Here is a 27,457-nt window from a genome sequence, read left to right on the forward strand (position 1 = left end):
AATTTTAAGGCTAGTCACTATGCGAATGTGTCTATATCATAGAGTAAGCCAAGAGCACAAAGCTGTCCTATCAGTCCTTAGTTCTTCAGTTTCCCAAAGCAGGCAGGTGAGTTTCCACAGTACTTTCTTTTTGTTGTGACGTCAGATCAGCATTCCAGAACTCCTAGGGAGAAGTCCTAAGGCCCTTGAGAAAAAGTTATTAAAAACGTCACTGCAGGACGCCAGCGTCACTGAATATTAGCGTACTTGGGAGTGGGGAAGATCTAGACTTTCCGAGTTTAAAGATGATTTAGTCCTTACGCAGAGGTGGGGCCCTAGGCGTCAGCCCTTGGACTGCCAGCCCCGGGACACCCCACGCGGCAACGAATAAGTGTTGAGGAGTCCAGAGACCGAAACTAGCCAAGGATCACAAGGACACCGGTGCGCGTCCACCGGGCGCGAGGCGCACAGGCCCCGGGACGCACTCAGGACAGGGGTAGGGAGGGACAGCCAGAGAAGACTAGAAGGAGGGACGGGTGACAAATCCCCGCCTCCAATCCCTCCCACGGTCCCGCCCCGCCGCGATTATAGCCGATGACTCAGGGCGGAGTTCCGCATCCAACCCACGGCGGCCGCCAAGTTCTCTGGATGGGACCAGAAGTTTCTAGCCGGCCAGTTGCTGCCTTCTCTTTATCTCCTCCTTCCCCTTTGGCAGCTAGGAGGCTATTTCCAGACACTTCCACCCCTCTTCGGCCACGTCACCCAGTCCTTTAATTCATAAAGGTGCCCGCACCGGCTTCCCGGACACATCGGCTACACAGAGGTGCCCGCACTCCACGACCTCGTGACCCGCGCCCTAGCTCTGCGCCCCGGGCGGACCCCAACTAAGCATGAGCGCCGCCACCCAGTCGCCGGTGATGCAGATGGCGTCCGGCAACGGAGCCAGCGACCGAGACCCCCTGCCCCCGGGCTGGGAGATCAAGATCGACCCGCAGACCGGCTGGCCCTTCTTCGTGGACCACAACAGCCGCACCACGACGTGGAACGACCCGCGTGTGCCCCCCGAGGGCCCTAAGGTGAGTGGAACTAGACGTCCCACCTCGACGGTGAAGGGGCCTGGTCGAGCCAGGGCTACGCGAGTCACTTCACTCGGCGCCCTGCTGCGCCAGGAGAGTCCCTAACCGTACCGGCCCTGGACCGGCGTCGGGCCCCGGAGAACCTTGGGCGGGGTGGCCTTGGAGGGTAGCCAGCGAGGTGCGACCCGCTCGGTGACATCGGGTGGTTTTCCACAGCCTCTTGCGAGGGGCGAAGGGCAGGTGGTGGCCTGAGCTGCGGTGCGCCGGGTCCTATGGAAGGGCGACGGGCCTGATGAGCGGCTGAGGCCCAGGCCAGGCTCCGCCGCGACTGTCTGGTCCGGTACTGAGACCCTCGGCTCCCTCCGGTGCTGGTGGCGCACGGCCAGGTTTGCAAGGCTGCTGAGTGGAGTCCTGTGTGGATTTCGCCTTCAAGTTCAGAACTTAGTTGAGGGTTATCCTGACTTTATTGGATCTTAGGCATAGAGTGACTCAGGAGGAGGCTCGAGTAAGTAACTTATTTTCCTCCACTAAACTTATTACTGGTTGAAACTGCTTTCAGTTAGAGGTATTCTGATACTACTCCTTTTTTTTTTAAATAAAGATATTGTTTCTGGCAGTTTCAAAACTAGAGAATCAGATATTATATCCATACTTAGCCGTTGGCTTAAGACATTGCCTCACACTGGAGAGAAAGAGAATGTATTTTTAATGGCGTGATTCCTTGTTATTGTAGTTTTCAAATACTGGAGATTGTTGCCAGAAGCAGCTGAGGAGTCTTGTGAACAGCAGGTGTATGCTTCATTTACATATATATTCAGGCTTGTGTGCCTCAGTGTCAAGAGCAAAAAAATTTGAAAATACAAATTTGGAAATAAGCCTGACCTGGTTCAGGCTTGTCATCCCAGCACCCAGGAGGCTGAGGCGGGAGGATCTTGAGTTCAAGTCTAGCTTAGGCTATATAACCAGAATCTATCCTAAAAGTTATTTAGTAATTAAATTTGGAATGAAACTAGCCTGTGTTGTGAAATAAGACCCTCCCATCTTAAAAAAAAAATCAATTAAATTTTGAAAAGAGCTAAAAACACAAACTTAGGTAAGATTTTTGTTTGTTTGTTTTAGTTTTCGAGACAGGGTTTCTCTGTGTAGTGTTGGCTATCCTGGAACTCACTCTGACCAAGCTGTCCTGGAACTCACAGAGATCCTCCTGCCTCTGCCTCCTGAGGCATGAGCCACCGCCACCTGACTAGGTAGGATCTTTGAAAATAATAAAATTAACAGAAGTCATATTTAGTATACCGTTCAGTAATGATTTATGTAAATTTGGTCTTTTCAAAATGAAAAGTTTTGAAAAATAAGTACACTTTTTAAAAGACTCTAACCTGGCCCTGACCTGGTGGTGCACAGCTTTAATCCCAGCACTGGGAGGCAGAGGCAGGTGGATCTCTTGAGTTCAAGTCCAGCCTGGTCTATAGAAAAACATTGCCTCAAACAAAACAAAACAAAACCAAACAAGAAGAAATACAAACTTACTGCTTTCTGGAAAAAAATAAAAGCAGTAAAGAGTTTATTTATTATTTGGTATTTTAAAAAACTCACCCAATTAAAAATGCTTTATAAATCATTATCTTACAAAAAATCTAGTTTGGTTTTTATGTGTATGGTGATAGGGACTGAACCCAGGGCCTTGAGAACTTCAGTCAAGCATTTTCCTTACAACTATTGCTACAACTTTACTATCCAGCAGTGAGCCACATACTTGGCAGTTTACATTTACAAGAAATTAATTGTATATTTCTGGAAATTATTACTATAAGAGGCTATAATTTGGGATGGACATAATTTCGTGTATCTCTGTGCGTGTGCACGTGTGTGTGTGCATGTGTGTGTGCATGTGTGTGTGTGTGTGTGTGTGTGTGTGTGTCCGTTTCATCCATTATTGGGTAAAAGGTTCTCTTGAAACTAGCCGTCTTCAGACTGCATGGGGAGTAGAAGCCCCCCAGTGTGTATTTTGAGGCCTCCTTCCTATAGCTACAGGCAGGATCTCAACCCTCTGGCACCCTTCGTTGGGAGTGAAGATCAAGTTTGAGCACATCATGCTACTGCTTAGCCAATGTGTCAGGATTTGCTGTAGACACTAGGTGGATGCTTTAGGCTGGATTTTCATAAATCTGTGTGAGATAAAAAAACAAACAAAAGAAATTAACTTTCTGCTCTTATGAAGCAGAGAGTGCAAAACGTTAAATCAGATGTTTTGGGCTTGAAAAAAAATGAAAGTTTCATCATTATAGTTTTAAACTTGAAAGGTCCTTAACAGTGTCCCCCTCCCTTCTGCATAAGGAAACGCAGAGAATTCACGTGTGTTTCTGAAGGTCACCCGCCAACCCCAATAGAGAGAGAGGGGCAAGTGGACGGACCAGTTAGAAGAGGCTGAGTTTGTTCAGAAGTGGCTTGAATTTGTATGAAACCGAAGTGTGCTGACCTCTGTGCTGTGCTAGTCTGAGTTTTGATGGTTGTGACTAACTCGGGAGAAGGGTTTCCTTTACCAGATTAATTACTTGAGATAAACTTGCCAGCTTGGTACAGAAACCCAACAAGAAAATGAGCATTTCAGTGGAAGAATCAAAGCCTCAAGCTGTTGGTTGCTTTGAGTCTGGACTTCGCTGCTTTTAAACCCATGCGTTGGCTGTCACAAAACATCCATGTGACTGGGGCTGTTTCCCTTACTGCAGGCTACCAACTTGGAAGACCTTTAATATTTTTGGATGTTTGTTTGTTTGTTTGTTTGTTGGGACAAGATTTCTCTGTGTAGCTGTAGCTATCCAGGAACTCACTCTGTAGACCAGGCTGGCCTTGAACTGTGCCTTCCGAGTGCTGGGATTAAAGGCGTCTGTCACCACTGCCTGGTGACCTTTAATAGTTTATATTAGAAATAGTCTTCTTTCTTCCCTTTCTTTCTTCCTTTCTCTCTCTCTCTCTCTTTCTTTCTTTCTTTCTTTCTTTCTTTCTTTCTTTCCTTCCTTCCTTCCTTCCTTCCTTCCTTCCTTCTTTCTTTCCTTCCTTCTTTCTTTCTTTCTTTATTTCGAGCTAGGGACTCAACCCAGGGCCTTGTGCTTGCTAGGCAAGTGCTCTACCACTGAGCTAAATCCCCAACCTTCTTTATTTTTATGTCTATGTATGCCCGTGTGTACTTAGGGCCCACAAGGGTGTTAGATTCCCAGGAGCTGGAGTTATAGGGGGCTGTGAGCCAACTTGTGAATGTTGGAACTTGAACTCACTCAACTTTGGAGAACCAAAAGCACTCCCAAATGCTGAGCTATCTCTCTAGTCCCTGAAATAGGTCTTTTGAAGCATAAGGAGAAAGCCTCTGCCTAAAACAAAGGCCTTTCTGGGAGGAACTAAGAGACCCTCAGATTATCCCCCATTGCCTAGGAGATGCTGTCAGTCAATAAAGAGCCCTTGGCTGAGTTGGGAAGTCTGAGAAGGCATCTGGATGTTTACAGTCAGAACTGACAAAGAGGACCCCTTCTCGGAAAGAGGAAAATCACCAACCCTTTGTGTTGTATTCAGTCCTAAACTCTCCGAGTTGACTTTAGTTTTCTCTCACGTGATTATAGCAAATCTCCTACCACTGTTTTTATGGCAAACAAGTGGCCCTTATTGTCCCTTAGCCTGTCCCAACTGGAGGCAATGATGTCCTCATGCAGACACCTCTGCAAGCAGCCATGCTATGCCTCCATCTGATTTTTCTCCACACTTGGCCTTTCTACCAATCAGGGAGGTCCATACCAACTGAGATCCCTCCTGTAGAGAGGTCAGTGTTCACTGTGGAGTCTGGAGATGCATGAGCCCTTGCAGCCCCTTCCCAGTGTATCTCTTCCATGAATAAACAGGTCAGGTACTCCAGAGTGCTGGTTCCTTACGAGGCAGACGGTCCTGGAACAGAGCTCCTCACCTCTGTGGATCTGGGGACTCACCATCCTGGCAGTCCTCAGGGTTTTGGTTTTTAATTCAGTTCAATTTTGTGTCTATGCACTCATCATAGCATATATGTAGAGTTGAGGGGACATCTTGGCAGGAGTGTCTACCATGTGGATTTTTGGGCAAAATATGGTCATCAGAGGTAGTGGTAGGTGTCCTAACCCACTAAGCCATTTTGAATGCCCTCTAGGGGAACCTTTGAAGAATATACACTGAGGGGCTGGCGAGGCAGCTCGACAGTTAATTACACTTGCTGCTCTTGTAGGGGACCTGAGCTCACCTCCCAGCACCCAAGTCAGGCGGCTCACCCCAGTGCCAGGGAACCTGAGGCACGGACATGTGTGGATACTCGCACATAAAATAAACATAATAAATCTTTAAAAGAGTGTACATTGTAGTTACTTGACCCATTCTGTTCCCACTTCATGTTAAATCGAATTGTCTAGAAGGAGACCCAGAAATATATAAGTTCAGGGGTCTTTCTGGTGATTTTGGTTTAGCCACATGGGCCTTGAAAGCCACAGTGGCCCTTGATCCCATTTGGCGCACAGGGAGCCTCCTGCTTCACATCTGGCCTGTCAACACCCTCAAGGTGCCTGCCTGCTGGAGCTGAACTGGGTGTGGTATGCCTAGGGAGCCTAGATACCCTGTGCACAGTGGCAGCGTGAGGAGACTGCCCTCCACCCCAGGCTGGAGCCTTTCCCTTTTGTCTTCCAGCATCTCACAACCACTTTGTTCTTAATTCTGTGAGGAGAACTGTCCTTTTCACAGAAAATTGGAGATTTTTTGAGTTATGATTGAAGTGGAAAGACCCATTTATTCTGCTTCAGACCCAGCAGAGCCTCCTGTTAGCTCTCAAAAGATTAGGTCATTTTGCTCTTTCTACATCGATCACCTGCCATTGTGCCTCTTAGCAGACTCAGGGGCTGAGTGGCTCCTTCCCCTCCTTTGCAGCAAGCTGCAGTCAGGGCTGGGAAGTGGTTTGGTGGGAGAGGATCAGGAGCACAGCCACGTGCCTCAGAAGGGTGCTCATCCAAGACCGTCGCTTTCCCTCTGAAGAACAGCCTGTGTATTTGGCTTGCACAAGAACTAACTGTGCCTCCCAGGACACAATTTGTCCCCCATTTTGTGAAGTAGATTTGCCCTTTACGAGGGAAGACCACGTACACAGGAGAACTGTGGCTGTGGTTGACGTTAGCCAGGACTGGGAAAACTTAAAATGTTGGATGCTGTCAGGGCTGGTGGTGAGTCAGAAAGCTTCATACCACCCGTGAGGCCTGATTAGCGCCGTCCTGGTTTCTGGAACGGCACAAGGTTTCCTTATATAAACCACTCTACATGTTTATTACTGTTTATCGACATTTAATTAATTAATTTATTTTTTTATTCTAGTATCTATCTTCCATCCAAAATAGGAAACCATACATGATCGAGGCTGTTCTCTCTCTCTTTTTTTTCCTTCATGTTTTAATTTGATCATAAAATATATGAGGCCTTAGGTAGAAGAGCTGAGAGCTAAACACAGGTCTTGCTTCTCAAGAGCCTTGGTGACTCTTTAGTATTGACAGACACTGAGTATCCTTGTAGGCCTGATTGTACTGTTCTTCAACCCTCTCCCCTTGCTTTGAACATAAATCGACCACTGCCTCAGACCTGAGGGACTCCTCCGTAGCCAGGCATCCGATCTTGGCACTTACAGAAGCTGAGGTCTGTCCATCATCTGACACATGTGATTTTTTTTTTTGATAGCCAATGTTACAAAGTCCGACCTTATTTATATATAAAAAAAAAATCTTTAGGGCTTTGGTAGCTTTGGAGGAAGCCAGGTAGTGCCGTGTGTGTGTGTGTGTGTGTGTGTGTGTGTGTGTGTGTGTGTGTGTGTGTGTGTATGTCTTTAAATACCCCAGGTAGCTCTCAGAGGTAAAAACGATTTCATGTTGCAGAAGGATGTCCCTAGCCTCTGGCTCCTTAGAAAGGCTGACCTGGTGTTCCTGCTCCTGGTCCTGTAGAAGCGTCCGGCATATTTACTTGCCTCGCCTTTCTCAGACTAGAAGCAGTGTGTCCCTGCTCTGGATAGACTCGATGCTGCTCTAGTTTGGATCTTTTCTAAGTGGTGGGCTCTCTGGCTTTGCCCTTTTGACTCACAACCCTGTTGATCGTTCCAGGTAGAGTCTGTTTCTTCTCAGCAGCCTTGCTTTTTTGCCTAGCAGAATCTGTAGGCACAGGGCAATGTCTCAATGAGTATAAACACAAAGTGGATCTTTAGAAGCTCTTCGGCAGTCCCTCAGCACAGCCGTGTTGTCCCGAGGCTCCCAGATGTCCCCCAGAGGCTTGTCCTGTTAGTCACTTTCTGAATGGCCTTTTCTGTACAGAGGTCAGTGCTTGACTCCCCGAGTCCATCCTTACCGCTCTGGGGAGGCTGTTTTGTTCCTATCCGTGACACAGCATCTTCATCAGCTCTCTAGGAGGGGGCTGGGAGCCGGCAGCAGCCAGACACTGCAGGTCTGGAGCTGAGCAGACAGCATCCATGGCCCTGGCAAAGGAGTCTAATTATTTTCTCTTGTGGCTGGCAGTAAGAGCAGACACCCTGCCTACAGAAATTCTTTACTGTCTCCCAGAACCACCGAGAATCACAGATTTCTACCTGTCTGCATCAGAGGAAGCCTGTATACCCCATCAGTTTTCCTGAGTTCCCAGCACAAGGCTGGGTGGGTCCTTTGAACTAAAGCTTCCTACTGAAAATTCCTTAGCATTTCCTTGAAAAGCAGTTCTCCCTACACCAAAGGAACTTAATCAGTATTTGTCAGAGTAGCAGTGTGGTACCCCCACCCCACACACACATCCCTCTTGTTATTTAGGAAATTTTTTCTTGGTCACTGAGTAAGTAAGGAATAGATAGTTTTGGAAGGCAAATGGTGGGAGAATGGGAAGGCAAGCTGAGTGTGGGGAACAAAGTCATTGGGGTATGGTTTCGCCTTCCAGGTTGGGTTGTCATTCTGTTTACATCCAAGCAAGGCCCCCTCATCTGAGGTGCAGCTGGGACGTCTCCTTCCATAGCACCCCTGTGCCTGGTGATGGTGAAGTCTTCAGGCCAGGGTGACTCAGAGTGGAGCCAGAGGTCTTTGCTTGCTGGTCCTGCCTTGGCTGGGCCAGTGACTCAGCACTGAGCTGTCGCTTCCCTGACTTGGAGCACATCCAAACTGGATGTTTCAGGTCTGAGCTTCAGCCCAGGAAGAGACAGATGCTGTTCCTCTTGCTTTTTCTCCTGGGGAAGATGAAGGGTTTGGAGAGGTCACACACAAATGTCAACACACAGCATCCCAGGAGTGGCAGGCAAATGCTAGGGAAAGAGTTATGTGGCCAGCCTCGCCTGACAGACCTGGGCTCTGGAGATCTTGAGCAGACTGCATGCCCCCACGGGCATGTTTCTTCTGTTAGTGGGCACAGCAAGTGCCACCCTTGCAGGGTTGAGAGACTCACCGGAGATAGAGTGTGCGTGGAGAGCGCTTCTTTCAAAGCTTGACCTGAAGCCCACGTATCATTCCTAGAGATGCTTACCATGAAGTAGGAAGGTCTTTGTAGATAGGCATCCAGCTGACCTTACAGCAGACCTGGCCATGCATGACTCGGACAGCAGATAGGCCTGAAGTCCTGTCTCTGACAAGCTTGTCCCAAATTTAGCTGATTCTCCCTTGGTGTCCAGATAGCCTTCAGAAGCCTGACCCGGACTTCCTGTCCCTGTGAGGGTTGTATTCAGGTGCACAGTGACTTGGAACACAGTAGGGGATCAGGTGAAGGCTTCTGGACTTTCTGGAGCCTTCATCGGGCCCCTTTGCTTAATAGGTAGGCATGTTGATCTACACCAGGGACAGACATGTTGATTTACGCCAGGGACGGACAAGAGGAGGGCACAATCGTGTGCTGCATGGGACTCTCCATTGCTCAGCCCTAGTTCCTTAAGAAGAGGTCGTCTGCAGTCGTCAGGCAGGAACCAGGGGCCCAGTTGATGGCTGGGAATAAGGGGCTGGGGGTGTTAGTGTCAGATGAGGCTAAAGGCTCTGTGACAGAGACTACTGTGTTTTCTTTTTGTCTGGAACAAGACCAAGGGAAGGCTGTGGAAATGTTCCAGGCACAAGGAGGGGCCGTTATTGATCTCTTTAAATTCAATTTGCTCCCAGCCTGGAGATTCAGATACTTTTCCATCTGCATTGACTAAAGCAAGTGGTCTTTCTTTTCCTTTTTTTCCCTAACAGGAAGTAAGTACCTGATTTTTGGTTTTTTTCCCCTGAAGCTGTGAGTTTAGGAGCCAAGTGCCCCTTGATTGGGCTTCTCCACACAGCTGTGCCCCAGCTTCCCCTGTGACTTGAGGTCCATCTCATTCCTGTATCTGCCAGATGGAATGCCAGGGGAGAGGGCCAGGGTTGGGAGAGTAAAGAGGCTGGAGGCTGTGGATCCCCAGCACTCCCTCCAGCAGCTGCTAATGCTTATCCTTGTCCTAGGACCATGCGTGGGCTCCGCTGAGGGATAGAGTAAGGGCGTTGAGGATGCCAGCAGATGCATCCAAGACAACCTTCCCTCAGTTTCAGGATGTGCGAGGCAGCCTGGTCCATGCATCTACATGCTGTTGCCCAGCAGGGAGGTTTTCTGTGTGTAAGCTCCTCCCCCAAGTAGCAAGCTCCTCCCCGCCCAGTAGCTGACTAGCCTCTTTGAAAGAGGAGAGTTCAGGGCTTAGGTTTTTAGGGTACTTAGTTGGCCCTGTTTACTTCCCAGTTGGTTCCCTAAAGGCTGAGACAAAAGGGCTTCTAACTCTTAACAGACTCATTACCAATCTGATAAGAGCCACCAAGGCACTGGGTTTTGCAATGCTAGGCCCAACCTCTTAGTCCACCAATAGCTGTGGAATGAAGGCACGTGATGGTGTGGGGCAGGGAGTAGTTCAGTGTTTACAAAAACTTTCTCATGCCTTATTTCACCACGTCTTTCAAAAACAGCCAGTTGAGGCGGCTCGGGAGATAAGAGGCAGGAAGATGTTGAGTTCAGGAGGGCAACCCGAACTATGTGAGAATCTACTTAAAACATAACACAAACCATCAGAACCCCTTGGAAGGTGAGGGAATTTCGTGGCTGGGAAGCTGAGTCTGTTATAGCAAACTCTGCCCAAGGCTGGTGAGCCACAGGGAAGTGTTGGAGCCCGGGATGGCAGCTTGTAGACCAGGGCTCATGCCCATTCATTTCTGTTTATGTAGACACAGCTGCAAAGATAAGCACTGTGGGTTTCGTGTTCTAAAACACAGGGACATCCCTTTTATTAATCCCAGGATAAAGTGTTTCTGTTTGAATAACTGGCACATCAGAGCAGGCCTCTAATCACTTGGGACTCATGGTGACCCGTGACTCGCAGTTTTGTGGCCAACACAGACCTGCTGTCTTATTTTTTAAAAGATTCATTCATACTTGTTGGTTTTAATTATACATGTGTGTGAGTGTGTGTTGGTGCGTGTGAGTCCACTCACTTGCAGAGGCCGTAAGAGGGCACTGGATCCCTCGGGGCTGGAATTACAGGCTATTATGTGATGCTAGCTGAGGCTGCTGGGAACTGGACCCTGGTCCTCGGTAGCGGTAAGGACTCTAACTGCCAAGTCATCTCTTCAGTCCCGTGACCTTCTTTGACTTACCAAGAGTCCCAGGACAAAACCTATCTGACTGGAAGTGCTGTGAGTGGACTTGAGGGGCGTGTGGGTCTGGCTTCTTATTCCGAATCTGTCCCAAATCTCTTAAACCCCCCAGAAGTGGTAGAGAGCCAGTGTAACAACTCAGGAATTATCCTGAGCTTGGTTGTGGGGACTGCATGGCTGCTTATGGATCACATTGGTAATGAGTCATTTATGTAGCCTCTTGGACCAAACAAAAGGCTGGGCTGGGTTATTGAAGCTCGAGTGTCTGTGGAGGTGAAAGTTTTGTTCTGTGACTCCTGCCTGATAGAGGCGCACGCCAAGCTGCTTCATTTCTGCCCTGCTCCTGACTCCACCGGGAGTTACACAGCCTCTCTTTCAAGGCTCTGTCACTCCCGTCGGTGTTAGAAGTTTCGAAGTATTGTTAGTGAAACTCAACAGCTGACCTGGGTGAGAGCTCTTCTGGCCTAAAAACCCAGTTAATGGAATCGGTGTTCCACTTAAAACTCCAGGGCTCGAGTTGGAAGTGCTGATCACCGCCATTGCTACCGTTACCATGGTAACGGGAGCTGTGGTTTGTAGCCATCAAGCCAGCTTTTGTTCTGTTTTGTTTTTTGCTTTTTTTTTCAAGCCCACTTTTTTAAAGAGCCAGAGGGTTATTAAGCCCATTCCCAGGGTTTGGAGGGCCACCTACTCTGCATTTAGGGAACCAGTTACAGCTGGTTCAAAGGTCAACTCTTCCTGTTGTCTGTAAAAGGGAGTGCACCAGCTCAGGGTTTGCTGAACACCTTCCTAAGGGGTACCCAAGAGCTGTTCCCCAGCATGCTTCTAAGATATGGGGGCGGGGCTGGGGTTGGGCGTCGTCTTTATTTGGGGTATAAACCTTTGGGGAACTTTGAGTTCTTGCGATTTCTGACAAATTCAGGCATGCTCATGGTGGCATGGCCATAGACGAGTTCTAGCAATTTCGGTGCTCACCTCAGATCCTTACTTCTTCATGCCAGCCCCCTAAGCCCTCTCATCCCAGTCAAGTAAGACGTGCTTGGGATGGAGGTAGAACCTCCATTATTTTTACTTTTTCCTGGGTGCTCCATTGTCTCCTACAGTCTGAGAACCAATAGTCTGTAGACTATTCCCGGGCTGCCCCTGAGTTTTATAGCTAAGAAAGCAGGTGTCTAGGAGGGTGTGAACTGCTCATGTAGCACATGGGTGGGGCAGGAGGCAGACCAAGGGCAGTCTTCTTGTCAGTAATTTTGCACTTACTGCAGACCTGCAGACAAGCTGAACAAGACTCACAGAACCTGGCCTTATCTCCAGACTTATCCTCTAGTGATAATGCCTTGTGCCTAAAATGGCGCATTTTGACTCACTTGGTATTGATTCCCCCCCCTGATTATTCTGGCTTTCTCTCCGAGTTGTTTGGTGCCCTCAGATAGCCTCGGGATTTTAATGCAGTATGCAAACACCAGTGAAATTAACAACACTCATTTATCAGTTAATGCAGTCAGATAAGAAAGTCGGACCCTGAGGCTCTCATTACCTAATCAGACTTTGTGTGTCTTCCTGACGTCCTCAGCCAAGATAAGAATAATTAGCTTGGTCTGCATGGAAATCACCAGAAAGAGGGGGAGATTCACAGGCACCTGCTTGGTAGCTGTGCTGAGTGCCCTGTCCCTGTCGTGTGATGTCACAAGTACCGGCCACTTCTCCCAACCCAGAGAGAGGAGATTCCTGGGGTCCCCAGTTTCATGCACAGACAACAGATACAACACACACACACACACAGACACAGACACAGACACAGACACACACACACACACACACACACACACACACACACACACACACACAAGACCAAAGAGGGCACTCAGTGCGGACCCTGCTATGGCTGTAATTATTGCTGAAGTGGATTTATTATTGACCTGTCCTGTGAATTCAGTTGGCTTTTCAAAACACTATTTCCCCCCAAACAAAACCCAACAGAGGGATAAAGGGGAGCCCAGGGCTCTCAGTGATGATGGTTCTCTATCATTTGGGATATGTAGGTGACTCCGTACAGATCCAAGAGACTCAGGACTGGAAGGAAAAGCAGCCCCAGCCCCGCCATTTTCAACTGACTCCAAGCTGAAGACCAGCATCTGGGGGAGGCCCCCACTCTGCTCATGTCCTTTCGACCACAGAGGGCTTCCTGACTCCTGTTCGCTTCTCTTTCCCACCCCTGCCCTGCCTACTTTCAGTCCTCACTGGTCTCTGACTTCTTCCTATGAGGCTTGGTGTGCCTTAGTTTCTCCTTTTCGTCCACACCTTCATTTCTCCTGTTCGGTTCCTCCTATCCTGTGAAGGCGTCTGCTCATAAGCCTGTTCCTCCAGCCCTCGTCTTCTGCAGTTTAGCATCTGCTCTTGCTATGATAATAGGCCTTCCTCCCCGGACTCAGACCCAGCACTTCTAGACTCAGGTTGTGTCTTGCCTCTCCTGTGTGGTCCCTGTGTGAGTTGGATGGGGCTTCCTCCCCTTTCCCTGTGCTTTTTCAGCTGAGGTACAAAGCACAAGTGAGCTGTGGAAGATGCAAGGTCTTCAGTGCCTTTGATATATAGGCTGCCCTAGGAGAGGCTCCCGCCATCAGGTCTGACTGTGAGGGGCATAAGGCTGGTGGAGTGGGTATGCGGTGACGGGGTGAGCAGTAAGGGCCTGCAGAAGAGTGTAGCATTGGGGGGGGGGGTGTTTACATACCCAGGAATAGACACCACCCAGATACAGAGAAGATTTCATTAACTCAAGGCTCCTTCCATAATCTCCCAAGCCACTTTCATAGATGACCGTGCAGATTTCTGTCCCCATTGGTTAGTTTTGTCCTTCACTCTGGGTTCCTTTGTCGCTTTGGGGTCTCTTGTGTCTCTTTGGGAAGGGAATTCTTAATTTGTTCCAGGCCTTCTGTGTGTCTCTCTTAAGTGTGTCTTATAAACCTTCCCCCAAGGGCTGCAGAGATGGCTCGGGAGTTATGACCACCTACTGCTTTTGGGGAGGACCCACATTCAGTTCCCAGCACCTATGTAGGGCGGCTTACAACTGCCTGTACTACAGCTCAATGGGATCCGATGCCTTCTTCGGGCCTCCCACATTTTTTTAAAAACAGTGCACACCTTTAATCCCAGGACTCAAGAGGCAAGGCAATCAGATCTCTGAGTTCTGAATTCGAGGACAGCCAGGGCAACATTAAGAAATCTTATCTCAAACAAACAAAAACAACAAAAATCTTCAGGCCTGGAGAGATGGCTGTGCAGTTAAGAGCACCGGATACACTTTCAGAGAATAGTCATTAATTCCCAGCGCCCCACATGGTGGCCCACAACTGTGTGTGACCTCAGTCCCTGCGTATCCAGTGCTTTCCTCTGGTCTCTGAGAGCCGTGTACACATGGTGCACATTCATGCGAGAAGTATAAATTCTGAAACATTTTTTTTAAATGGAAAAAAAAAATCAGAAAGTCAGGCCTGGAGTCACACCTGAAATTCTGTACCCTGGTGGCTCAAGCAAGGAGATCAGAAATTTGAGGTCAGCCTGGGCTACATGTGAGACCCTGTCACAAACAGCCTCCCCATGGTTCTACAGGGTGCTTGTGGCCTGTTTTGTTTTATGGAAAAGGAAATGAAGGTTTATAGGGGTAAGGGATTATCCATGCCCACTGTTAATTAATGGTAGTAGAAATAAGCTTGGGTCCTCTGGGTTAGCCTCCCCTGAGGGACAGTCCCCCATATTCCTTGTACCTCAGCCACCCCCGCTTTTCAGGTGTTTCCTGTTTGTCCCAGGCATTGACTTGTCTAGTTTTTGAACAGGGTCTCATGAAGTCCAGGCTGACCTCAAACTCAGTATGTAGCTGGAGATAACCTTGAACTTGTGATCCTCCGGCTGCTACGTACTAAGTGCTGGGATGTACATGTGCACCACTGTGTCTGGTTTCATACGATAGTTGGAGTTGGACCCAGGATGTCCTTGCATGCTAGGTGCGCAGTCTACCAAGTGAGCTACGTCCCCACCCCTTACCTTGTCTTATAAACTCCTTATTTGCAAGGCTCATATCTTGTTGGTTTGATGACCCCTGGGCCTGTCTGAGTAGTAGCTTGATGTTCGCCGGGAACTGTAGGTGAGGCTAGCTCAGACCTACTAAGTGCCCAGCTCTGAAGAGTAGGTAGTGGCTGAGGCTTTGTTCATAGCCAGAACAAACAGCAAACTCCAGGCAGTTCCCCCAAAACATATGACAGCACTGTGCAAAATCTGATTTCAACTGGAAAGAAGGGCCCTGTCCCCAAGTGTAGGCACATTGCGTAGAACATATGTTATGACAGGATTCTTTGTTGTCTCCTGCCATTTCCCTATGGTGCACGTCTCATGGCTAGAACTGGGTTTCTTTTCTCTGTGTGAGGCCTGGATCCACTCCCAGCTCTTGGGTGACCTGAGAGTTGAGCAAGCTAAAATAATGCTGATGTCCTGAGCACGTGGACATTCTAATCTGAGAGTACCAAGTGCCTGTCTGCCCCTCTCCCCAAGGACACAGTGACACCCTTGCCTTTCCTGTGTTTTGGAGGCCCTCCAGGGGTGAGGTCTCAGCAGGAGGTAGGCAGCACATAAGCCTGAAAGGGTTGCATTGCAGGGCCAGCCACCTGGTGTCCAGACCTATACATAAATATAAAACATGGCAGAATTAATGATTATTTTCACTCAAAATGCAAACCAACTCTCAGGGTCTGTCCTTAACCTTTGCCCAGTTCAGCAGCTGGAGAAATTAACACTCTGGACTCACAGATTCCCAGCTTTTGACATTTGTTTGCCATTTGGAGAGCTACCTCACTAAAGAAGGCTTACTCTCCTAAACACCAGCCTAGTCAGATATCCCCTCGTCTGTGAGAGGACTCCTGTTCAGGAGACAGTTGGAGGCTGAGTGCACAGCCTCTGGTTGGAGAGATATGTCATTGCCCAGTGAATGGCTGACTGGCCTCGGTGTCTGAAATAAGATCTGCCCAGAGGTACATCTGGAACTTGGCCTTCTCAAGGGTCCCAAAATAGCCAGGCCTCTAAAGGAACAACTTCATGAGAGGACACAAGAAGGACCCCCCAACTGTTCTTGGCCTAAACAGGGTTTATTGTATTGAAGGGGGAGAGGCTCTGTGACTCTTCCTTCGAGTCAAGGAAAAGTTTACTGGAACCACTGAGACAGAATACTGCTGCTAGTGTAAGGAGAGGAGCTCAGCTCCCTGTTGAGCACAGACAAAGCACAGTGTGGGACGTGTGGATAGTATTTAAAGGGAAAAACTGATCAAAGGCAAAAGGGGTTCTAACCAAGCTAACCTAACGGGATTCTGACAAGCCAAGGGCGGTGGACAGACATCTGGGGAGGATGGGAGGTGGATAGAGCTGGGGTGTCCATGATGGTGGGCTTGGAATAAGGGGTTCTGGTTGACTTGATTTAGCTGCTCTTTTGCAATAGCTGGATTTTACAAGGAAACACACAGATGGGCCTAGGAGAAAGCCCAGTAGCCTTGCTGTAAAGTTTAGCCAGGCGGAGACTCTTAGGAGTTGGCCGTCTAAGACTGGCACGCGTAATCCCTGGGCTTTGTTCTCTTCTTACACCACTTCTGCATTCCAGGGTATCTCCCTTTCTTGCAGCTTGTTCTAAAAATAATTCCAAGGAGCTAGCCTCTGAAACACACACACACACACACACACACACACACACACACACACACACACACAGAGAGAGAGAGAGAGAGAGAGAGAGAGAGAGAGAGAGAAGAGAGAGAGCACAACACAGAGAACAGAGCACCCAGAAAGCACATACAACACACAAAACAGGGCACAGACAACACACACAGCACACACATAGCACATAAATGACACACACACACAAAGCACATACAACACACAAAACAGGGCACAGACAACACACACAGCACACACATAGCACATAAATGACACACACACACAAAGCACATACAACACACAAAACAGGGCACAGACAACACACACAGAGCATACACAACACAGAACAGAGCACTCAAACACACACAACACAGCACAGACAGCTACAGCGTGCGTGCGCACACATGCTCGCGCCGCACTCACACACACACACACACACACACACACACACACACACACACACACACACAGAGCACATAGAACACACAGAACGGAGCACAGACAACACACACACAGCACACAAACACACATGCTTTTCCAGAAGGAAGTTTGCTGCTGACGTTTAGTAACTGGAGTTGAGTCTTCCAGGGATCACTGGCTTCAGTCTCTGAAGATGTGCAGGGGCCATTGGCCACTGTCTGCTGTCTACACTGCCGTCAACCAGAAAAAAGAAACACCTGTCTCACCACTGTGGGAAGCAAACCTCTCTTGTACTTCAAACTGATACTTTGACTTCTTGGTGTGCCCGGCGACAGGTTTTATTATATAACCCTGACCAGCCAGCCTGGAACTCACTTTGTAGACCAGAACGGCCTCAGAGTCACAGAAACCCACCCGCTTCTACTTCTCAGTCCTGGGATTAAAGGCATGACCACCATTCCCTGTCCCCCTAAATCTTAAAGTGTCGCTCACACAGTAGACTGGAAATCTGGAGAAAGCAGAGACAGTGAAGAGTTCTGGTCCCCTGTGCTCAGCTAGCTTGGTTGAACTGTGAGGCCCAAGTCATTCAGGAAGATCAGAGCCCCTCAGCACCACCCTCCTTCTCAGCCCTGTTTTTAACCAGTCTTTGTTTCTCCTTCCTTCACGTTAGGAAACTGCATCATCTGCCAACGGCCCTTCCCGTGATGGCTCCAGGCTGCTGCCCGCTAGGGAAGGCCACCCCATATACCCCCAGCTCCGACCAGGTTACATTCCCATTCCCGTCCACCATGAAGGCTCGGAAAACCGGCAGCCGCACCTTTTCCATGCCTACTCCCAGCCTGGGGTGCAGCGATTTCGAACCGAGGCAGCAGCCGCCGCCCCGCAGAGGTCCCAGTCTCCTTTGCGTGGGGGCGTGACAGAAACCACTCAGACAGATAAACAGTGTGGACAGGTGCCGGCAGCTGCAACAGCCCAGCCCCCGACTGCCCACGGACCTGAGGTAAGAGACCCAGTTCATGCTGGGCCAGAAACCGACCTGGTAGTACACGGGGTTCACGGCCTGCAGCCTCAGGGGTTCTTGCTGCAGAGATGGTTGGCAGCCTCACATGGTCCCTGTATCTTACACCTGTAGGTGTAAGATTTTTTTCAGATGGCCAGAGAGCACATGACTTATTTTTGTAGTAGAAGAATTGGCACCAACAGGGTAACTGAGTGACCAAAGTGCATAGAGGTAGAGGCCTCACAGCTTGGAGCAACTGCCTGGCTTCCTATATCAGTGTTCCTATGCACACTGGGCTCTCTGCTTCAGAGAGAGCTGAGTTACTCTGGTCCCTTCAGATGGACAGCAACCATTTGGACCTATGCTGGGAATGAAATCAGGGTGCCATAGATCTCTGTCTTCAGGTGTGCCGTTAAAGGGAATCCAGCATTAAGTCAGAAGGGCAACAGCTTTAGGCTTGAACCCTGACGTTTGCCATTTTGAGGTTTGTTACTAGTGAAAGTGTGTTGCTCACTCGGTTCTGAGCTGAGGTTGTGGCCAACAGACTGGGTAGGGTTGCTAAGTAGTTATGCCTTCCTTTTTCGTCGTCGTCCTCTCGGCAGCTCGTCCCCTGGGTCACTGGCATTGTTCTTGAGGATGAGTCCACATTTCCTGCCTGCGTCAGAGTCCTGATTGTTTTTGACCTCTACTTGTGTTCACTTTCACTGTAGTTAATGTGGGATACTGGAAATCTCTCTCCTTTCTTGGAGATGTGTTTCCTATGTAGGTAATGTTTCTCCAGTACAAGTCAAAACAACACATCGGTCAGAGATCTTAGAAAATGTAAGCCAACAAGGCCGTTAGTGGGGAACCACCTAGGCAGCCATCTTCCTCACCTTCTAGGTGACTAGAAGATAGATCAGAAGAGCAAGGGACCTGGCCTGCACCCAGACACAGGCAGCTCCCAGATGCTTCACTGCATTCTCCAATGAGAGGTTAAGCGGAAAGGAGACATTCAGTAACAACAAACAGACCCAGCGGCCCACACCCTTCCTGTGCACGCCGCTGCCTGCCAACGCACAGGCACAGAGCATCCAGTTAATCCTCAGAGCAACCCATGAGGTGGGCAGGCAGGCTGTCCTTTCCCCATATTTCAGGCAAGGTGCCGAGAACTGTCGAGCTTCCAAGTATTTAAACCCTGGCCCTTTTATTTCAGAGCTCTGGGAGCCTTGTGTATGCTGGGCAGGTGCTCTCCCAATGTCCCAGTGTTCTTAATACTCTATTTGTTAAGTAGAGTGTGCTGGAGAGTGAAACCAGGGTCTCAAGCACACTGAGCACTTGCTCCCTCCCTCACAGAAGTCCACACAGCCCTTATCCTCACACTTTGAAAATGTGTGGCTTTGGGCTTTGGGGATGTGTTGTCCTGGCCAGGTGGTGTCTGGAATATTTGGAGTGCCAGGGCAGCAGGGTCATTCATTCATGGCACCGTGCCTCTGCCCTTTGTCTCTTGCAGCGATCTCAGTCTCCAGCTGCCTCTGACTGCTCATCCTCGTCCTCCTCGGCCAGCCTGCCGTCCTCTGGCAGGAGCAGTCTGGGTAGCCATCAGCTCCCCAGGGGTTACATACCCATCCCCGTGATACATGAGCAGAACATCACCCGGCCAGCAGCCCAGCCCTCCTTCCACCAAGCCCAGAAGACCCACTACCCAGCTCAGCAGGGTGAATACCAGCCCCAGCAGCCTGTGTACCACAAGATCCAGGGGGACGACTGGGAGCCCCGGCCTCTTCGGGCCACATCTCCATTCAGGTCACCTGTCAGAGGTGCATCCAGCCGGGAGGGCTCTCCAGCCAGAAGCGGCACACCGGTTCACTGCCCATCACCCATCCGTGTGCACACGGTGGTTGACAGGCCTCAGGTACGGAGAGTCATGGTTCACAGAAACACAGGTGGCTGAGGCAAGCCGAGAGGTTCTGCAGATGCCCTGGGATTCCTCAAAGCCCTGCCTTGTCAGCATAGCACAACTAGAGACAAATGGAATTCTAGAAGCTGCTGGTCTTTGATGCTCAGGGACAGAGGGGGAGGGAGAGCCTATGGTAAGGCTGTCACTCAGTGCTATCACTCTCACCTCTATGGCCATGTTCCTTAGTGTGCACCACACCTTTCCTCTCCCCATCCCCCCCAACACATACTCTAACCACACTGTGCACTTCAGTTTAAGAGGGGCATTGTTTCTCTTTCTCTATTTCTGTTCTACAAGCCATTCTCTTGATCCCTCTGGGGCATTTGCTCAGGCTGGACCTGTTCTATAAAATAAAAGACCAGTGCAGTCCCCCATCCCTTTGCCTTCTAAGGGATGCCCACCTAGTCTCTCCTCTAAAAGCAACTCCTTTCCCTTCATGCCTTGCACGAGTTCCTTCGGGTTCAGTCCGTGATTATCTTGTGCAATCCAGATGGTCCTCTTATCTCATAAGCTCCGAGCCTGACAGCAAGGGACCTTGTCTGAGACATTCCCCTTTTGCAGTAGGGTATTGTGGTCCTTGGCCACATTGGTGGACAGTAGTGGAAAGCCATTGTGGTCTGGTGGACATCATGGTCACGGCCCTGCGCATCCTCCAGTGAAGCTAGAGATGTTACTGAAACCAGACACCTGCAGCTCAGAGACAGGAAAGGACACTCACTCCCGGCTGTAACATTGAGCAGCTGAATTACTCCTTATCACGGTTTTAAAAGTGAACTCTCCCTATGAGATATTTCCAAAGATCCAAATGTAGAATGTCTTTCTCTTACAGTGATATTATCTCAGTCCTGGAAACAGGAAATCCTCAACTTTTGTTTGTTTTTGCATGCATTGTGCATATGTGTCTGTGATACATGTTTTGTGCATGTACACGCACATCCTTATGAAGGCCCATGGTCAATGGGAGTCTTTCTTGATCTGTCACCACCTTTTACACTGAAGCAGGGTCTCTCACTTGAACCCAGTGCTTGCCGGTACAACTAGTCTACCCAGCTGGCTAGCTTGCTTCGGGGGATATCTTTTTTTTTAATATTTTTTTTTATTCATTTATCATATATAAGTACACTGTAGCTGTCTTCAGATACACCAGAAGAGGGCATTGGATCTCTTTACAGATGGTTGTGAGCCACCATGTGGTTGCTGAGAATTGAACTCAGGACCTCTGGAAGAGTAGTCGGGTGCTCTTAACCGCTGAGCCATCTCTCCAGCCCCTTCGGGGAATATCTTATCTCTGCTTCCTGAGTGCTGGGCTTACAGGTGGACTGCCACACCCATGCATCTGTCCTGTGTGCCCTGGAGGTCCAAACTCTGGCCGTCACTCACGTGTTTGACCTGCTGAGTCATCTCCCCTGCACTGTCTTTAGCTTTTCTATTTGGAAACAATTTCAGCCTTTCTGAAGAGCTGTAAGACTCGTATGAAGAAGTCCCATGTGCCCTTCACCCGAGTTCACTGCTTTGTTGAGACAGTCTCTTATGCACCCAGGCTGGCTCCAAAGTTGCTGTATGCCTGAGGATGACTTTGAACTTCTGACCCTCCTGCTTTTGTTTCCCTGGTGCTGGGGTTATGCGGTGCACCCCTGAGTTGGGTTCATGTGCTGGTGTCAAACCCAAGGTCTTTTACACACTGCTCAAACACTGGCAGTTGACTTACAGCCCCAGTGGCCCCTGCCACCCCCAGTAATGCTTGCCGCTCTCACTTCCTGTCACTTCTTTCTCTGTATCATCTACTCACTCTAACTATTGCTTGAGAATTGCTTGCAACTAACACGCCTTTCTGGATACGTGAGCAAATATTTTCCCTAAGAAATACAACCAGAGTAGAATGGCCAGATTCTGGAAATTTAATATTCTTCCAATAGCATATTATCCAGTTTACCACCCACTTTCAAATTTCCTACCCAGCACTTTCCCCTTTGGGGGTCTGATCCAGGAGTGCAAACACTGACTTTAGCTGTCACTTCCCTTTAGTCTCTGGCACGGTTCCTCAGCCTCTCGATGCTTCATGACCTTGACATTTCTGAAGAGCAGAGGACACCCTTTCCTAAGTTTATCCTTACACAGCCTTTCCATTGCTTTTAAAACCCACGGTGGGATGGCTGCGAGGAGGCGGGCTGAGCGGTGAGGGTTGATGTTGGGCAGGAAGCACTTGGTGGGAATGGAGCACACCAGCGAGATAGCCACCCACTCGGGATTCAGTAATCCCGGAAGGAGTGGTGAGAATTCCCCTGGGGACTGCCCCGTGTTTCCTGTAGTGAGTGAGGGAGCCTTTAATCCTAGTTCGACCTCTACTGACCTTGAGTTTGGTAGCCTTTCTTTTACTTCTTGTTCAAAGAACCGTTTTTTTAGAGTGTTGAAGGATTTAGCTTATCTGAACATGAAAGTAGAAAGAATTAAAGCTCTACCTGGGATGGAGTAGTATAGCATTTCTTCTCAGTTGATGAAACTGGGGCATGAGAGGGTTTGGAGTCCGGGTAATCATTTAGATGCTAGAAGAGCCCCACTCGGTTCCCATTTGGAGCATGGTTTGTATTTTAAAATATGACCTTGACCTCAGTCCCCTGGAAGGACTTTGCAGCCGGATGCCAGTGTAAAGCATCATATCACAGCATTGCATCAATATGCAGGGCCTGAATTCTTCCAGGGTTAACTATTTCGAGCATCTTGCTTTATTTTAAAAAAAACAAACTGGTCCGAGCAGAAAGCACTAGGCTGTTACAAGTCACCTTGAAAGGGTACCCAGGAAGTGAGACTTTTTACAGCAAGACCCGAGGCAGCATCTCCGGCCCAGGGCTGAAGTGGAGTCAGTTAGAAATTACTCTGAGCAAACCCCACTGAGCAGCCAGCATGCTGTTTCATTTTTGAAAATGACAGTGGCTGGCTTTCCTTGCCTGTAAGACAGAACAAGCAGGTAGTGAGCCAATCACTGGAAGCTTAGCAGATAATTTGGTCACATTCATGATCAACATCCAGTTTGCATTTTGGTTGGTGGCTGCCCTCAAAAAGATCTCAATATGGGCATAGAGAAATGGCTCGGCTCTTGATTAAGTATGGTTCCCAGTACCTGTGTGGGTGCCTCACAACTTCCTGTAGCTCCAGTTCCAGGAGATCTGACTCCCTCTTCTGCCTTCCAAGGGCATTGACATACATACAGATCGCATATACATAAATACAAATAAAATTTTTTAAAAATCTTTTTTTTTTAATGAACGTCATTTTCTAGGCTCTGTGGATAAAGAGCTTGCAAGCCTGACAGTCTGAGCTCGGTTCCCAGAACCCACGGAGAGGTGGAAGGGTAGAATGGAAGCTGTCCCCTGAGATCCACGTGTACACGGGTCACAAGTGCCTGCAAACACACAATTAAAAGAGTTATTTCCAATTTCCTTTTTTTTTATTTCTTTGCTTGCTATTAACTGTGAATTATTGCTTTAGGCTGTTACAAAAAGTTTGTGTCCTCCTTTCTCAACAGCCCATGACCCATCGAGAGCCTCCCCCTGTCACCCAACCCGAAAACAAACCAGAAAGCAAGCCAGGCCTAGCTGGACCAGATCTCCCTCCTGGACACATCCCCATTCAAGTGATCCGCAGGGAGGCCGACTCTAAGCCTGTTTCTCAGAAACCACCTCCTCCTGCTGAGAAAGTGGAAGTGAAGGTCTCCTCTGCCCCAATTCCTTGTCCTTCTCCCGGCCCCGCCCCTTCGGCTGTCCCTTCTTCCCCGAAGAATGTGGCTGCAGAACCGAAGGCAGCCCCCAGCCCTGCCCCTGCAGAGGCTGCATCCCTCAAGTCAGGAGACGCCGAAGCGCCCCATAAGCATCCAGGCGTGCTGAAAGTGGAAGCCATCTTGGAGAAGGTGCAGGGGCTGGAGCAGGCCGTCGACAACTTTGAAGGCAAGAAGACTGATAAAAAATACCTGATGATCGAAGAGTATTTGACCAAAGAGCTGCTGGCCCTGGATTCCGTAGACCCCGAAGGACGAGCTGATGTCCGTCAGGCCAGGAGAGATGGCGTCAGGAAGGTTCAGACCATCTTGGAAAAACTGGAGCAGAAAGCAATCGATGTCCCGGGTCAGGTCCAAGTCTATGAACTCCAGCCCAGCAACCTTGAGCCCGAGCAGCCACTGCAGGAAATCATGGGCGCCGTGGCAGCCGACAAGGATAAGAAAGGTCCTGAAAACGAAGATCCACAAACTGAAAGCCAACAGCTAGAAGCCAAAGCCGCCACGCCTCCAAACCCCAGCAGCACAGCAGACTCGGCTGGCAACCCGGTGGCTCCCTAGGGTCCGCGTTGTAGAGACTTTTTAAGATGCATGCACTGCGGGACTTGCAGTCAGCTGGTTGTCTTTATTCATAGCCGCTTGGTATGCAGTAACTTGGGGTGGAGGCAAAGCGCTAACCAAGGGGGCTTCTCTTCCCTATTCTTACCCGTATAAATAAACAAGTTGCCCGTTCCAGAAGTCTAACCCCTCTGCTTGTTTGGGAGCCCTTTCTGTGCATGGGTATGGTGATTTAGCCTTGGCTGTGGGCTGTCTTCCTGTTAGCTCTGGACCGTAGGGGGTTTTAGGTTTTGAGGGATAGGCAGAGAGTTACAGGAACAAGAAACCCGTCTTTGAGATGTGCCACCATTTTGATGAGATAACCTTCATTTCGTTACTGAAACATCTAACTTCAGCTACAATGAGATATGCAAGGAGCCGTAGAAATAGATCTACGTTGGAATGGCTTTAATGTTGTTACATTTCGGGGAGGGGGACAGAAAATAAAGCGATTGTATAAGTCTCAGTGGTTTTTGTGGTTTCTAAGAGTTTGAAGAGTGACAAATAGCATCAAGGTTGTTCCAGTGGGGGACCCCATATAACAAACTGGGCACAAATAACCCATCAAGGAGCTCGGTGAGAGTGTTCTTGTCTCAAAATATGAGGTAAAGAACAATCGAGGGCGACGGCCCACGTTGACCTCTTGGCCTCTGTATGTGCACACGGGAAAGCACAGCAATAGATTGTCCCCGACTTTAGTCAAATGGTAGACACAGTCGCAAGGCAGTTTTTATCTGGAACAGGAGAGGACTCGGGGCTGTGGACTTAGGTACTGGAGTGTGCTTGCTGTTTGCCCCTTCACCTCACCCTGTCAACAGCCAAATGCTACATCAGCTGAACTTCTGCTGATCCCTGGCATCAGGCCTCACCACGGTGCTGAGATAGTTCACAAGAGCACGAGGAAGCAAATTCCCATTGCTGCCGAAGTGCTGGGTGCAGTCCGGGTCACTGGGAGTTGGAAATGTTCCTTGAGAGTCTTGGGGGTATCTTTATCTGACACTTCTGAGTCACCAAGCTGGATAGGACCGGGTCCCCTTATACTGGGTTCTTAGAAGCCTTTAGAATTCGGGGTCATGTGTACTCAGAGGATACTGAGTATGCTATTGTTTCTGTGCTAGTGAATTTAAAGCTCTGGAGGGGCTGTAGAGATGGCTCAGTGTGTAAAGGCACTTGCCACTAAGTCTGACAGCCTGAGTTCCACCCCTGGGACCCAGGTTAAAGAAGAAAACTGTTCTCTTTCTACACACAGGCTGTGGCACATGTGCATACACATTTACATATGCACACATAATGTAATAAAATTAGGTGGGCATGGTGGTGCATGCCTTTCAGCACTCAGGAGTCAGAAGCAAGTGAATCTTTGTGAGTCGGGCCAGCCTGATCTACCACAACAAGTCCCAAATAGATTTGACTGTCCAAGAGACTCACTAAACATATGATCTACTGCTATTACCCTTTGTTGTCCCCAGAATGGAAGGTAAGTTCCTATTGCTAAATGCACCATGCATTTCAGAGACAGGGCCCAGAGACCCCTAAGCTGGAACTGACCTGAATGCCCCCTCCCAGAGGACTGGCTTCCATGGAAACAGAAGGCAAGCGTCTAAAGTAGCAGGGCCATCCATCAACAGCCCTACCCAGCTGTGATGCATGAACCACATCAACCATCATCACAGCACAACAACCCTAAGGGTGAGTTAGTGGTACACATATCTGGGTGATAACCAACAGCTCTCTAGCTGAATTTAAGACCTGTTCAACAAGAGAGAAACCATGCCCAGTACTGGCAATCCAGCCAACTCTTCAGTACTAGTGAAGTCATGGTTATTGGAGGAGAATCTACAACTGTTTCATTAAACCAACAAGAGCACTGTGTTCTAAATATCTGTCCTTTTACCCATAGGTAAGTGTAGTCTTCGCCCATTAGCAAGGAAACTTTGCAACAGGAGACAGCCACAGAGAACCTCAGTTGATTATAACGAACAGTTTCGGAGCCCAGTCCCAACGGCTACATCTACAGAACACTCCCACACCTGAGGCTCAATGGTTGTTGCAGAAGAGGAACAGAAAGATTGTGTGAACCGGAGGATCAGGAAATTTTATGTGACATTGTGCCTCTTAGTAATGTCAGAAGCTGTACCCATGAAGTCTCACCAGGACGATCCAAACTCAGACAAAGTAGACAGGGAAAAGCCCACGAGGCCTGGACCCTACAACTAAGGAGTGCTGAGAGAGACAGGCAGAGCACATCAATTTGCTATCCATTAATACACAGACAGGGCAGCTTATATTTAATGCATATGTATATGTGTATGCATGAATGCATGTAATAACAATGAAAAGCAGGTTATACGATTGAAAGATCTTGGGAAAGGCCATAGGCAACCCCTCCCTCACCCAATTTCTGACCTCCTCTCTTCATGCACCCCGCCCCTTGCCAAATGAGGATGGGAAGGAAGAGAGGGACCTGAGACAAAACGTGCAAGTGTGCTGACGTAAGAGCCCCGAGCCGAATTCCTCACGACGCTCCTAAGTTTAATATTGGTGCCTGACGATGCTACACAAAAATACCCACTGCCATACTTGCCGCTCTTAGCACGCTGAAAAAGGCTGCAGTCATCCTGATGGGATTCAGCCAACATAATTCCTGAGTGAACTCACCCAGGGAGGGAGCCAGCAAGCTAGGGACTCTAGAAACTCAAATGTAAACAGAGAAAAGAAACCTGCTGAGCGCCATCCCAACCCGACTCCCAGGACTGGAGGTCATACATGCCCCTTCCACTGCGTGAGAGTCCTGGTTTGACCGTGTGGTTGAATGAACCAGAGACAGAGAAGGTCATTTCTGCATTATTTATCTAGACATTTAGGTGCCTCCACTTTTAACTGGCTTGGATCCTTTTTATTGTATTTCACTTTACCACAAGTCATGGTGAGCTGATCTCCAGCACAGTTGCCTACTTTGGCCCATCCAAACCAAATACAATGGTCACATCAAGACAGGGAAGGGGTTTCTAGCCCTGGATCTTGCAGGAGACCAAGCATTCTGCTGGCTGCAAGGAAATAGAGCTATCTTGGCCCTGTAGGAGGAGTTGGGGGACAGTAGCACTGCTGAGTATCTGGTATCAGGGGACCTTGGCTCAGTTCATCTAAACCCCGGTGCCAGTTAGAAAGCACTGTAGTTAAGAGAACAGGCTCGAATCTCTCCAAGCTAAAAAAATCACAGCTTTGCGGTCTGTGCAAAGCTTTGAGACAGTGACCAGTTACAGGGAAGCTTTCCTTCTCCAGGCCCCCCATTTACAAAATAGGGAAATGGTTAAATGGATTCAGACTTGCAAA

The 27,457-nt window shown here is 49.0% G+C and overlaps 1 protein-coding gene across 1 annotated transcript; it reads left to right on the forward strand.

Moving 5' to 3' along the window:
• Positions 1 to 768: 768 nt before the first annotated feature.
• Positions 769 to 24,590, forward strand: Bag3 (BAG cochaperone 3). The gene is made up of 4 exons (NM_001011936.1): positions 769 to 1,055; positions 17,490 to 17,819; positions 19,312 to 19,713; positions 23,282 to 24,590. The coding sequence occupies exons 1-4, from the start codon at positions 870 to 872 to the stop codon at positions 24,086 to 24,088; spliced, it is 1,725 nt and encodes a 574-aa protein (NP_001011936.1). The 5' UTR covers positions 769 to 869; the 3' UTR covers positions 24,089 to 24,590.
• The last annotated feature ends 2,867 nt before the right edge of the window (positions 24,591 to 27,457 follow it).

The sequence above is a fragment of the Rattus norvegicus genome, chromosome 1, assembly GCF_021556685.1.
Source record: "Rattus norvegicus strain SHRSP/BbbUtx chromosome 1, alternate assembly SHRSP_T2T, whole genome shotgun sequence".
Taxonomy (NCBI): domain Eukaryota; kingdom Metazoa; phylum Chordata; class Mammalia; order Rodentia; family Muridae; genus Rattus; species Rattus norvegicus.

Excerpts from the sequence above, each read along its gene's own strand:
- Bag3 (NM_001011936.1), top strand. The coding sequence starts at position 870 with ATGAGCGCCGCCACCCAGTCGCCGGTGATGCAGATGGCGTCCGGCAAC. Across the intron at positions 1,056-17,489 it reads TGCCCCCCGAGGGCCCTAAG|GAAACTGCATCATCTGCCAA; the intron begins GTGAGTGGAACT and ends CCTTCACGTTAG. Across the intron at positions 17,820-19,311 it reads CGACTGCCCACGGACCTGAG|CGATCTCAGTCTCCAGCTGC; the intron begins GTAAGAGACCCA and ends TGTCTCTTGCAG.